The sequence below is a fragment of the Cherax quadricarinatus genome, chromosome 9 (genome assembly GCF_038502225.1).
Source record: "Cherax quadricarinatus isolate ZL_2023a chromosome 9, ASM3850222v1, whole genome shotgun sequence".
Taxonomy (NCBI): domain Eukaryota; kingdom Metazoa; phylum Arthropoda; class Malacostraca; order Decapoda; family Parastacidae; genus Cherax; species Cherax quadricarinatus.
In genome coordinates, this window is record NC_091300.1 from 18,251,370 (window position 1) to 18,266,742 (window position 15,373).

Genomic DNA, 15,373 nt, shown 5'->3' on the forward strand with positions numbered 1-15,373 from the left:
AAGATCAAGCGACAGTGTTGAGACTTAAATACTATCGGAAGGAGAGGTGCAGAGTAGTAGTAATGAGAATGTAGCCATTGAGAGGTCATGTCCCTCTCAGATCAAACAGTTCTCACTTTAAAAGCTTGTCCAAGGTGTTTTCTCTTCTGTACCAAGATGCCATTGTGTTGAAGTGTCTGACAGAGTGAATATCAAAATGGTATACAATACCAACAGGTTGGTAGGTAAGACACATAGGAAGCATTTAGGCAACTTTATTCCAACTTTGGAACAGAAATTCTCCAGGCTGAGGGACTGACAACCTCAAATCTACGACTTCAAGGATGATGGACTGATTACATCGTCTTCACATCTCTACTGCTCCTGCCTACTTTCTGTACTAGACTGAAGAAGCCTACTGTGTAGGCGAAACGTTTCGGAATAAAGTTGCCTAAATGTTGCCTATGTGTCTTACCTACCAACCTGTCGGTATTGTATACCATTTTGATATTCACTCGGTCATACACTGCAACACAATGGCATCTTGGTACAGAAGAGAAAACACCTTGGACAGAAAGGAGGAACACTGCAGTAGGCCTGTTTGCCCATACTAGGCAGGTCCTTCACAGATCCAGCCCACTAACAGAATAAACGTACCCAAGCAATAAGCATTGACAATTCTATTTACTCATCTTGACATTGAAGAAATGCTGAACACTGACAATGATGCACCTGTTGTGCATTCCTTGAGTGATGGTGAAATTAGATGAATTGTGATACATAAATAAGCCGTAGAATTGATATTAGCATCATATTGAAGTATTTTGTTGTGCCTCCTAAGAGTAGGAATTCCGCTGGAACGGATTAATGCCATTTCAATTAATTTAAATGAGGAAAATTGACTCAGCATACGAACAAATTGGGATACGAACAAGGTCATGGAATGGATTAAATTCGTAAGCAGAGGCTCCACTGTACTGAGAAAGTAAAAAATATTCACTGCAAATCATAAATGACATTAGTGACTCACGAAATCGTAATGACACGATTGCAAACAAACCATACCACGGGCGGGATTTGAACCTGCGGTCAGAGAGTCTCAAAACTCCAGACCGTCGCGTTAGCCACTGGACCAGCTAGCCACAATAAGATTCGTCCAACTAGGTATATTTCTACACCATAGAAAGGTTAGCATAGGCACCACTGTGACCACAAATGCAAGTTTTTACAGACAAATCTCCAGCTAGCATGGTCGTGAAGAACTCTAGCTCAAGTCCCCTCACTGCCGTCAACATGACTCACGAAATCGTAATGACACGAATGCAAACAAACCATACCACGGGCGGGATTTGAACCCGCGGTCAGAGAGTCTCAAAACTCCAGACCGTCGCGTTAGCCACTGGACCAGCTAGCCACAATAAGATTCGTCCAACTAGGTATATTTCTACACCATAGAAAGGTTAGCATAGGCACCACTGTGACCACAAATGCAAGTTTTTACAGACAAATCTCCAGCTAGCGTGGTCGTGACGAACTCTAGCTCAAGTCCCCTCACTGCCGTCAACATGACTCACGAAATCGTAATGACACGAATGCAAACAAACCATACCAATCGGACTGACGACACTGGAGGACAGAAGGGTCATGAGAGACACGATAACGACATACAAGATACTGCGGGGAATAGACAACGTGGACAGAGACAGGATGTTCCAGAGAGGGGACACAGAAACAAGGGATTTGAACCCGCGGTCAGAGAGTCTCAAAACTCCAGACCATCGCGTTAGCGACGGTCTGGAGTACATATCTCTGTAAGTACTGACTCTAATGTTTTTTTATCCTATAATACTTAAAAAAATGTGCTCTTTATTTCCATAAAAAAAAATTATTTTTTTATTTTTCAAAATATTCGGGGCACTGGGGTAGTGAACATATATATACGTTTGGACCATTTACAGGTTAAGTTGAAAAATATAATGGAAAAATAGGATTATGTTCCTCCAACCTTGAAAAGAGCTATAACAAAATTTTGAATATAACAATGTTTCAAAAAATATTTCCTGAACTCGAGTGAGGTTTAGGCTATGAAAAGTAACAGCACATATAGCTAAAAATGGTTACTTTAATACTGTAGATTATTCATTATTTACCTTCAAGTCAGGTTATTGACGTTTAACCCTTTCATTGTCCAGATCACAGATGTGAAACTTGTCTACAGTGTCCAAGAATTAAAAAAAAAAAAAAAAAAAAATTCTTATGAAATGATAAGAGAATTTTTCTCTGAAGGTAATAAAACAAAAAGTAAGAAATTTGATCGAAAATTTACAAAATTATGCTTTTGCGAATTTTGCTGTGTCAGCAATATTTACACATCGGCGATTCTGCCCACTTTAAATCCTGTTTTATGCCAATTACACTGTTCCAGTCAACCAAAGTTCTAGCTATTTCACTAGTATGTCTTACACTGTATTGACTGAGCACAAAAAATTGCCCAATTAACTATTTCAACTACCCAATAAAGTGATCAGAAATTGGTAATTTGGCAAATTTCACACAAATTTCAAGATATTCCAATATCAAAGCAAAATAAACAACGCAGGAATTCCTGGCACTAAAATAACATTTCATCTGTTTATTAGTTATGTTTCCAGGCTTTTACACATGAATTTTTATTCACACAAAAATAGAAGATTTACTGTTATGCAATATTGTAATAATTATATAAATAATATCAGCGCATTTGTGAATGCATATTAAACACCACCAACTGGACATGTATTGGACAAGTGAAGTGATCTGTTTACTCTTGAATATTGGCAAAAATTGAACATTTCTGCTACTTTGAGCTCTATTTCAAGCTATTTTCAGTCCTAAAAGCAATCAAAATCATCTCTATTTCAGTAATGGGCTAGTAACCCCTTCTCCTGTATACAATTACTAAAAAAGAGAAGAAGAAAAACTTTATAAAACTGGGTTGCTTAAATGTGCGTGGATGTAGTGCGGATGACAAGAAACAGATGATTGCTGATGTTATGAATGAAAAGAAGTTGGATGTCCTGGCCCTAAGCGAAACAAAGCTGAAGGGGGTAGGAGAGTTTCAGTGGGGGGAAATAAATGGGATTAAATCTGGAGTATCTGAGAGAGTTAGAGCAAAGGAAGGGGTAGCAGTAATGTTAAATGATCAGTTATGGAAGGAGAAAAGAGAATATGAATGTGTAAATTCAAGAATTATGTGGATTAAAGTAAAGGTTGGATGCGAGAAGTGGGTCATAATAAGCGTGTATGCACCTGGAGAAGAGAGGAATGCAGAGGAGAGAGAGAGATTTTGGGAGATGTTAAGTGAATGTATAGGAGCCTTTGAACCAAGTGAGAGAGTAATTGTGGTAGGGGACTTGAATGCTAAAGTAGGAGAAACTTTTAGAGAGGGTGTGGTAGGTAAGTTTGGGGTGCCAGGTGTAAATGATAATGGGAGCCCTTTGATTGAACTTTGTATAGAAAGGGGTTTAGTTATAGGTAATACATATTTTAAGAAAAAGAGGATAAATAAGTATACACGATATGATGTAGGGCGAAATGACAGTAGTTTGTTGGATTATGTATTGGTAGATAAAAGACTGTTGAGTAGACTTCAGGATGTACATGTTTATAGAGGGGCCACAGATATATCAGATCACTTTCTAGTTGTAGCTACACTGAGAGTAAAAGGTAGATGGGATACAAGGAGAATAGAAGCATCAGGGAAGAGAGAGGTGAAGGTTTATAAACTAAAAGAGGAGGCAGTTAGGGTAAGATATAAACAGCTATTGGAGGATAGATGGGCTAATGAGAGCATAGGCAATGGGGTCGAAGAGGTATGGGGTAGGTTTAAAAATGTAGTGTTAGAGTGTTCAGCAGAAGTTTGTGGTTACAGGAAAGTGGGTGCAGGAGGGAAGAGGAGCGATTGGTGGAATGATGATGTAAAGAGAGTAGTAAGGGAGAAAAAGTTAGCATATGAGAAGTTTTTACAAAGTAGAAGTGATGCAAGGAGGGAAGAGTATATGGAGAAAAAGAGAGAAGTTAAGAGAGTGGTGAAGCAATGTAAAAAGAGAGCAAATGAGAGAGTGGGTGAGATGTTATCAACAAATTTTGTTGAAAATAAGAAAAAGTTTTGGAGTGAGATTAACAAGTTAAGAAAGCCTAGAGAACAAATGGATTTGTCAGTTAAAAATAGGAGAGGAGAGTTATTAAATGGAGAGTTAGAGGTATTGGGAAGATGGAGGGAATATTTTGAGGAATTGTTAAATGTTGATGAAGATAGGGAAGCTGTGATTTCGTGTATAGGGCAAGGAGGAATAACATCTTGTAGGAGTGAGGAAGAGCCAGTTGTGAGTGTGGGGGAAGTTCGTGAGGCAGTAGGTAAAATGAAAGGGGGTAAGGCAGCCGGGATTGATGGGATAAAGATAGAAATGTTAAAAGCAGGTGGGGATATAGTTTTGGAGTGGTTGGTGCAATTATTTAATAAATGTATGGAAGAGGGTAAGGTACCTAGGGATTGGCAGAGAGCATGCATAGTTCCTTTGTATAAAGGCAAAGGGGATAAAAGAGAGTGCAAAAATTATAGGGGGATAAGTCTGTTGAGTGTACCTGGTAAAGTGTATGGTAGAGTTATAATTGAAAGAATTAAGAGTAAGACGGAGAATAGGATAGCAGATGAACAAGGAGGCTTTAGGAAAGGTAGGGGGTGTGTGGACCAGGTGTTTACAGTGAAACATATAAGTGAACAGTATTTAGATAAGGCTAAAGAGGTCTTTGTGGGATTTATGGATTTGGAAAAGGCGTATGACAGGGTGGATAGGGGGGCAATGTGGCAGATGTTGCAAGTGTATGGTGAAGGAGGTAGGTTACTGAAAGCAGTGAAGAGTTTTTACGAGGATAGTGAGGCTCAAGTTAGAGTATGTAGGAAAGAGGGAAATTTTTTCCCAGTAAAAGTAGGCCTTAGACAAGGATGTGTGATGTCACCGTGGTTGTTTAATATATTTATAGATGGGGTTGTAAGAGAAGTAAATGCGAGGGTCTTGGCAAGAGGCGTGGAGTTAAAAGATAAAGAATCACACACAAAGTGGGAGTTGTCACAGCTGCTCTTTGCTGATGACACTGTGCTCTTGGGAGATTCTGAAGAGAAGTTGCAGAGATTGGTGGATGAATTTGGTAGGGTGTGCAAAAGAAGAAAATTAAAGGTGAATACAGGAAAGAGTAAGGTTATGAGGATAACAAAAAGATTAGGTGATGAAAGATTGAATATCAGATTGGAGGGAGAGAGTATGGAGGAGGTGAACGTATTCAGATATTTGGGAGTGGACGTGTCAGCGGATGGGTCTATGAAAGATGAGGTGAATCATAGAATTGATGAGGGAAAAAGAGTGAGTGGTGCACTTAGGAGTCTGTGGAGACAAAGAACTTTGTCCTTGGAGGCAAAGAGGGGAATGTATGAGAGTATAGTTTTACCATACCCCCGGCCGGGATTGAACCCGCGGTCATAGAGTCTCAAAACTCCAGCCCGTCGCGTTAGCCACTAGACCAGCTAGCCACAATAAGATTCATCCAACTAGGTATATTTCTACACCATAGGAAAGTTAGCACAGGCACCTCTGTGACCACAAATGCAAGTTTTTACAGACGAATCTCCAGCTAGCGTGGCCGTGACGAACTCTAGCTCAAGTCCCTTCACTGCCGTCAACATGTATAGTTTTACCAACGCTCTTATATGGGTGTGAAGCGTGGGTGATGAATGTTGCAGCGAGGAGAAGGCTGGAGGCAGTGGAGATGTCATGTCTGAGGGCAATGTGTGGTGTGAATATAATGCAGAGAATTCGTAGTTTGGAAGTTAGGAGGAGGTGCGGGATTACCAAAACTGTTGTCCAGAGGGCTGAGGAAGGGTTGTTGAGGTGGTTCGGACATGTAGAGAGAATGGAGCGAAACAGAATGACTTCAAGAGTGTATCAGTCTGTAGTGGAAGGAAGGCGGGGTAGGGGTCGGCCTAGGAAGGGTTGGAGGGAGGGGGTAAAGGAGGTTTTGTGTGCGAGGGGCTTGGACTTCCAGCAGGCATGCGTGAGCGTGTTTGATAGGAGTGAATGGAGACAAATGGTTTTTAATACTTGACGTGCTGTTGGAGTGTGAGCAAAGTAACATTTATGAAGGGATTCAGGGAAACCGGCAGGCCGGACTTGAGTCCTGGAGATGGGAAGTACAGTGCCTGCACTCTGAAGGAGGGGTGTTAATGTTGCAGTTTAAAAACTGTAGTGTAAAGCACCCTTCTGGGCCGGTGTGATAATAAAAAAAAAAATTTTCCATTTTATCAAATAAGACCAAGAAACTGAGAATACAGCCATAAAAACCACATGGAAATATACTGCAAAGTTACAGTCGCAGTTTTTTTCATTATGCACAGTGTGCTGCAGGATTTTTTTTTATATAATGCAGTGTAAGGTGAAAGGATTTATGTCTTGGACTGGAGAAGGAGGCTGTGGCCCTACTGGGCCAAGGTTGATGGCTGGAGCTGATGATGTTGAAGAGTGGGAATCATGGAATGTCGATGTGGCTTTATGAGATGATTATTGCAGTGGAGAATTTAGGTATTCTGTCCTGTGCTACTGGTTTGTTTTACCCTGCAGCTCTTAATACAACCCACTATACATTCTAAACTAGTTAAACCATCTAGCACTAAATGTGCACTTATTTTCTGGGCTGTTCTAATAATAAGGCCATCAATGGAGCACCTTTGTTTTTTAATCTACATATTCAGTAAAACTTCTGTTTTATTTAGCTGTAATGGCCCATTCCTCATTTTTTTTTAACTATCACATTAAAGATTACCCGCTGCATGAGCCTGTATCTTTGTCTCTTTGTATTGAATTGAATGAATTGTTAATTCTCTGACACTAAACACTAGTGCCGTCTCTGTAACATGTGAACCACCATTCAGCATCTCAATTATCTCTAATCTTTTTTAAACAGGCATAATTTCATGCTAAATTTTCTTCCTTGCTTCACCAATGTCACCTGCACTTCATTTAGAAACCATGATAAATATCCAAAGACAAGTAGGAGCAATGAAAAGAAGAAAAACCTTAAGAATAATAAACAATGACCCACGCTGAAGGTTGTTTGTTTACATGTGTTCACCATCCCTCACACCCTTCCCTGCACCATTAAAACAACTGAGCTGCCTGTCTGCCTGCCATAGCACTCCTTAAAGGAAATGTGCACCAACAATGGAAATGGGTATGCTTCTATTGAATATGAAAAACTTAAGTTACGTATATAATATTGAAAACATGAGTTTTGATCACGTGACTTAAGGTTTTTTGTTGCACAGTCATTCATTAATGTTGGAATTGTCTTTATCATCTTATCATAAAACATATTATACTGAATTATTTCACACTTGATTTGATGAGGCTTTATTATATATTATTGGAATTCTTGAGTTATCATTATTAAGTACAACAAATTAAGCATTGGAACAGGCATAAATTAAAAGTTTATGACAGAGTTCAACTTTCCATGAGTGCCCCTAAACACAGGGTTTGCAGAATTCAGCAACTGGAGTTGTGTAACATCTGTGTAACAAGCTGGTATGTGCGAAGGAAAGAGCTCGTGAGGTCAAAACTTGTAAGGCCATACCATGTTTGAGCCCATGAAAGCACCCTATGTAGAAAAATAAATATATATGTTCAGTATATTACCTTTAGCTGCTTGATTTCCTCTCAAAATCAGGAGGGCATTTGAAGATGTAACAATTTTCTGCATTATAAATATTAATCATACTCTCTGACTGAGAAGAAAATAATTAATATGTTACTAGAAACCAAAGAAACCGAAAGCAAAGGCGATGACAGGCAAATAGTATCCTAGTGCACACTATCCCACTACTGTATGTTAATTAGCAACACTTTATACATCATCCCAGACAACAATATAGACTAAATAATCTCAGGCTGAGACAGCCAGCTACACACAATTAATTACTTACACAAGCCAAATGGTCTTTCACTTGGACCTGGCAGAGAATAACGGTGTTTGTTCTTCTCTGAGTGGTGGTTGTTTTGTGTGGATACAGATGACAGTTGAACATTGAGATCCATCACACTACCAGACCGTGTCACTCCATCTAGTCCACCTTCCATACTACCAAATAGCTGCAAGGTGCAATAACAAGTTAAAATCTCACTAAGGAAAGGTAACATAAAAAATACATTGATGTTTTGGTTCAAGCCAATCCTCCCTGTAAAAATTATAACAACAACAATATGCACGCACAAATAAGGTAAAAGAGAACAATAACCCAAAGCTAGTATTTAATTATAACTTAAACTAATATCTATAGTCTGAATTGACTTTTTCAGTTTTTTTACTAAATAACAGGACAAAAGTTAAGTATTAACCCAAGAGTTTTCAATCTTTTAAATGCCTACAACACACTGATAAAATCTGTAAAAAAAATTCCAGAAAATGGCCTATATTTCAATAGTGCAATTCTGAATGACTTCAACTGTTTCCTGTTTTGTCAAATTAACTAATGTTTAATGTTGATAAGCAAATGTGGTTAGCACAACTGTATTAAAACAAAAGCAGCATCTAGCAGTAACTCAACTTTCACATAAGGAAGCAGAGCTACTTAAACCAAATAAACATATCAGTGCATTTCTTTGCCCCATTTCGTTAAAATTGATCAACACATAAGTACAGAGCAAATCATATCATATAAGTAAATCTAAGCTCCAACAAAGTACAATACAAGTGTGTTGTAAATTTCCCAATGGATGAGTACTTTTAATTTTGGAAGAATACGTGGTACTAAACTAATTTGTGCAGTCAAGCTCAATACAATGATGCAAAAAGACTCCAACATGCAGGTAACAAGCTCAAAATGTTACACTACTTCAGGCAAACTACAGTAAAGTCAAGCTGTACTGTATATGCCTACCATATTTTATATGGTATGTTCACTACTAATCAAAATGCATGATACTACTGTATAGTATATCTAACACTTACCTAGACTCATGATGTTACTAGTATCATTATGTCAACAGTGATTAAATACTTTATATAATTCATTATTTAAAAATAAATAAAAATCTTAATTATTTTTCTAATGTATAAATTACAATTTATTTTATATTAGATCTGTGTTATTACCTTCAGGCATGTGTATGTGCATTTACAATAATTACCCATTTTTAATTACTGCACCCTTATTATAAGTTCATGCTTGTAATGACCTATGAGCTATGCTTGTAATGACCAGTATTCAGTGACTCGCTGTATATAATACTTCTTTGGTCTCTAATATTCCAGTGGTTACACATTTACTACCTCTTCCATTCCACTGCAGTAGTCCACCACTGTATGAAAAAGCAATTTCTAATACCCTTTTGTCATCACATTTTCTCTAGTTAAAAATTATGATGGTGCTGAAATATTTTCTATGTAATCTTTTTTCATACATTCTAATGGTTTTTGTCTCCTCTTTTCCTAACAGCCAACATAGGCTTTTTCAATGTCCAGTGTTTTAAGTCATTTCTTGTACCACTTAATGTTTTTGCTTTTAATAGAGGCTATCTCTGTAGCATATCTATCTACATATTTATGCAGATACCAAACTACTGCTGCATATACTAATTTTGGTCTGTAAATATCCTAAAAAAAAATTTACCATCTCACCAACTGTGTATGTTGGAGATAATATACTGATTCTGCTAGCAATGGAATCAGGTGTGACTGGTCTTACTTTAAAAAACATTGGTTTAAGAAAGAGTGAGAGAACGTGGCAAGACACTGTTGCACTTTGTGTATAAGAGAAAGAACTTTTGGACATTCCTTGTGAAGAATAACAACTCATTTTGAGAGGTGATAATTCAGGGTCCAGCCAGTCCTTGATGGTTAACTCAGCATATGCCTCCAAGTTGTTAAAAGTTAATCTAAATAGTCATTATAATTCATAGGAAGTTTCTTAAAACTTTTACTGCATCATGCATCACCTGGTTAATTCCCAACAAGAGTCATTTCTCCATGAAAAAATTAAACTGCTAATGAAATTTTAAATTAATATTGCTAACATGAGAAAACAATGTGTAATTATAAATGTGGCACTTACTTTCCCTTAAAAATTATTAGATGATTATGTGTTTAGAATCATTATGTTTATAAAACATCACTCAACACCAAATGGTTTGAGTAACACAAGTGAAAGTGAAGATAACAGTATCTGCAAAAGGGAGGGTCAACATCGATGTAATAAACCAGTTTCATCCAAACAAACAAAGAAAACGAAGAAGTACTGGCCTTTGTTACCCCCATTAATGACATTTTCCTAAGAGGTCATTTTTACCCCACATCACTGGTCCAATTTCCTCTGAAATAGGAAATTTCTCATCCATTGTAATAGTTTCCCTTGAATGCCTCCTGTGTCTTATAGTTTCCAGACTAGTCTTTTGTAAAGGACTCATTTGAAAGAGTTTTTAGAGTTTAAACAAATGCAATCTTCCCATCCATTTGGCTCTCGAATAATTTGTGACTATAACAGTAGTTTAATTTGATGTATGGGAATTTACTGATCAAAAACTGAACTGCTTGCTAGTATTTCTTTGCTCTCCAATTTTTTTTTTTTTCATTTTTCTCTAATGACTTTTTTCAGTAATTTCACAATAATACTTATCAAAAAGAAAGGCCTATAATTAAGGGAATCCTCCTTGTTGCCTTTTTTTTTAAATATTGACAAAATATGTGCCATTTCCTATTTGTCTGCCAGTTTATCCTCATGCAATAAGATCATAAAGATTTTCTATGAAGGGAAACTTAATTTATTTACACATTCCTCTCCTCTAGGACCCAAGGTGCTATCTCATGGGATCCTACTGCCTTCTTGCCAACATCAAGAAGTACCTTCTTGTCTTGACCTATTTAGACAGTACACCCTTCAAGGGAAGTGCATTAATGATGGTAAAGGGCTCTTGATCAAAGGAACCAGACTTATCCTCCTCTTCCTTGGATCTAACTTGAATAATGTCTCCCATTCCCCTGGCACTATATGACCTCTGTGGGTTTAGCTCTTCTCCCCGATTAAAAAAATGGATATTACAATGTTTTTCATTTCCAATTGTTTGAGGTGCTTTGTACATTTTCACTTGATTTGCTTCATTAATATAAAGATGCATATAAAACTAACCATTACACTGAGTAATCTGTTTGACCATTTGTTTATATTCTTTCAGCAATAAATGTCTAATTAATAAATTTAACTTAGCATATCCCAATTAGTTTATATAACTCCATTTAGGCTCTGGCCTGGTAAAAGAATATTAGCAATATGCCCTCTCTGTATCCCAAGTATTGTCATATAGAAATAACTGACAAATAAAATGGTCAAGAAAAAATTTAAATTGCTCTGTAAATATTTTTGTACCATCATAACAAGAATTAAAAATTACTGTTAGAGAGCAGGCTTTACAAGTTTTCCATATTTTTGCTTTTTATCCAATAGTGATTACTGACATAATTTTAATTATTTTTGTTTTTGCTTGCTATTACTTAAAAATGTATGGACGACTCTGCATCACTCACTAGTAAAGGTTAACAATATCCTATGTAATACAGTAGACCCCCGGTTTTCGTAATAAATCCGTTCCAGAAAGTTGGCCAAAATCCAAAATGGCCAAAAACCGAAGTAATATTTCCCATAAGAAATAATGTAAATCCAATTAATCCATTTCAGACACCCAAAAATATTAGCAAAAAATACATTTTATAGAGAATAACTATAGTTTTACATACAGAAAAAATGAGAAATAAATATAAATGGTTAATTTTAATGATAAATGAACATTACATACCTTTACTGAAGACTCTTGTTGGTGAGTAGTACAGTGGAACCTTGACTTACGAGTGTCCCAACGTACGAGTTTTTTGAGATACGAGCCGTTGCTCGGTCGATTTTTTGCTCTGCCCTGCTTCCCCTCAACCAAAAACCTGGACACCTTGCTTGTTTATCTATGATTTCATGCTTTAATTCCATGGAAATCATCCTCTTTTTCTTCTCAGCACTATCCTTTACACTTACGTACTTTCTAAGGACCCTTGCTTAGAAAAATGAAATTTGGCCAAATGACTGTCAAAAATTTAAGCAAAGCATGAGAGAACTGCTCCCACAGTGAGGTAAACTGTGCACTGAGTTGGCGGCATTTGTTATTATAATAATAATAATAATAATAATAATAATAATAATAAAAATAATAATAATAATAATAATAATAATAATAATAATAATAATAATATTATTATTATTATTATTATTATTATTATTATTATTATTATTATTATTATGTATTATTATTATTATTAATTTAGGGAACTAGAGCACAGATTCAATTCCCTATATCAAGAGCCCCTCACTAGCATCAAGGTTCCTTGACCAGTGTCAAGGTTCCTTGATGCTGGTGAGGGGCTAGTGGTGGGTTCATCAAGCCACAGTCAGCATTTGCTTATGTAATGTGTTTCTTACATAATTTTGAAGAATATATCATATATGGATTAATAAAAATGTCTATATTAATGTAAAATAAGACATTTAATGTGCCCAGAGTGAGTCACGAAAGCATGAGCGGCCCAGGCAGACATGTCTGGTACCAACAATTTCCAAGCGGATGTATGAAACCCAGGGGGAAATTTCGCTGAAAAAAGTGCTTGAAATCTGAATTGTGTGATTTCCGCACCGGCCGAAAACCGGGGGTCCACTGTAATAGTGTGTGAGTGTGTGTTAAACACATTCTTACGTACCTCTCACTTTCATGTATTATTAGTTTCTTGATATGTTTCTGTTACACAGTATTTTATGAAGTAACCCATACCACAACACTTTCTAACAATCTGAGTGATAGTTTTTTGAGATTTATATTTTGTCCTATTGTATTTTTACCAGAATGTTTTATCTTTATAACCCTTCTCATTTTTATACAACTCATAGAGCTCTCTCCCCAATAAATAAAGAATATGCTCTTGTATTCTACAGTAGGTCTAATAGTGAGGAGGGAAATCTAGAGAGTATATACAGGTTCTCATTTCCCATGAAAATTACAAATTTTGCACATTATTATTCATGCTTAGTAAACCTTTTTGTATGAAGAAATGTTTGATGAATAAAATTATATTACAATATTTCCTACATTTTAAACTTTCTTCCAAAGCTTGATTGAGACACAATCAACTTAAAAGGCTTTACAATTTTCAACTATGTTTAGGTTCTTTAATATTAAAGATCCTCAAGTCTACTGACACAAACACCATTATGACTTATTTAGGGTTAGGGAAATTTCTTTTTCAAGTTCTCAGTGATTTAGACCATTTCCCTATTTAAGCAATGGTGCTACAGCTGCCAAGATGACTGACAACTACAATGTTATCCTCAACTTTTCTAGTTTTATTTCTTTAGCCCACAATACCTGACACTTTTACTAATCTTAAATGGTATTGTTGAAACTTGGATATGCCTTATAATTGCATGGATGCACATACTGTAATTAACATAATGTATGAAGAAAAACTGAGCTGATTTGTTTATGAAAAAGAGTAGCTGAGGAGCATTCCCAGGCTGGTTATACTACCACACAATCTTTGCCTCATGAACTTTACTGTAGAGGTTTTCAACAATCTAGCAAGCTTCTATTGCAGGTCATGCTACATACTGACAAAGTTAATGTGAAAATTTAATAATTATGTAGAAGGCAGTTCACAGACCACACTGTGTTCTAGCCAGTGCTTAAAAAATTTACAAATAATGAATTAAAATCTGACTATTCCTAGGTAAAAAAATAATAGTTTAGAGACTCATATTTATGTTACTTTTAGCAGCTCCTTTCTTTTGTTTTACCTAATTCTATAAGTTTAATCCTTTTAAATGGTATATATAAAAATGTGAATTTTTAGATATAATACCGAGAGACTATACGCATGTCATTTTACCCATGGGCTCTGTTACACACTCCTGTACACAAGCATCATTCTCTTGTAACCTAAATGGAGCTGCAGTCCCAAAAGGTGTTCTCTGGAATCTGTATAACAGGTGGAACTGTGTCATGTTACAGGGATGTTCACTGCTAGATTACCATCCAATGTGTTTTTTTCTATAATTCTCCATAGAAAAAATCAAACTGATAAATATGGCAAACAACAACGTCAACTATTTTTTATTCTGAATATAAACCTGGCTCTGCTTTAATACATTAGCAGAAATACATTAATAAAATATTTGGTAAAGACAATATTATACTCGATCTTATATATCACAGTGACCATAAAACTATGAGAATGAATTGTGTTTAAAACAAAAAGCTTAACTATTTGCCATATTCATACTTTTGTATCTGCTTTTGATTTTATCAGACGTATTTTTCATACATGATAATCATACTGATTAAACACACTACATGAAAATCACACCTTGGTAGCATCATATCTGGTGAACGGTAATGGTATTTGTGGAGCAAGGGAATCACTAAACTAAGGCACACTGTAGAAACTTACACTGTGTTTTTCTGTTTTTATAATTCATTATATTATCAATTTATTCCAAATACAAGCACAAACACATATATAAAAAAATACACAAACACACACACATACACTTATACAGGGCCAGGAGCTGTGACTTGACCCCTGCAACCACAAATATGTGAGTACACACACACACACACAGTAGCAACCGGTGAAGAGGCGGGGCCAGGAGCTAAGACTCGACCCCTGCAACCACAAATAGGTGAGTACACACACACACACACACACACTTACACAGGGCCAGGAGCTGTGATTCAAGCCCTTCCACCACAAATAGGTGAGTACACACACACACACACACACACACACACACACACACACACACACACACACACACACACACACACACACACACACACACAGGAGATAGATTTTTGCAACTCTTGCAAAATTAAAATTGAGGAGAGCTATGCAAATGCAGTCAGACAAAATGAAGAGATTAAAAAACTGATGATGAAAATGAAAGGATCATCTCAGCCATTTTAAAGTGAAGAGAATAATACAACAATTAATAATAATACAGTTACAAATACAGGAGGGCCCCACTTATACGGCGGGTTAGGTTCCAGGCTACCGCCGTAAAGCGGAAACTGCCGTACAGTGGAACACCCTTTTTTTCCACTTACAAATGCATACAAACACTAGATAACAAGTTTACACTAACATATATTATGTTAGCAATAGAACCAGGCATCAAAAAACAATAAAAAAGTACAATACACACATAGTGCACTTATTACTTACCTTAAAATATTTATAGTCTTAATCTAGGGTGAGACAAGTAGTATTTATTGTAAGAAATCAA

General features: G+C 36.4%; 1 protein-coding gene across 8 annotated transcripts in view; it reads right to left on the reverse strand.

Annotated features, from left to right (window-relative positions):
- The window catches only part of Khc-73 (Kinesin heavy chain 73), an 886,736-nt gene that overhangs the window by 213,281 nt on the left and 658,082 nt on the right, over positions 1–15,373 (reverse strand). For all 8 annotated transcript variants that reach the window (XM_070083276.1, XM_070083279.1, XM_070083274.1 and 5 more), the window contains one exon: positions 7,991–8,156. In XM_070083276.1, coding sequence (XP_069939377.1) covers positions 7,991–8,156 — 166 coding nt within the window. The remainder of the gene's footprint in view (positions 1–7,990; positions 8,157–15,373) is intronic.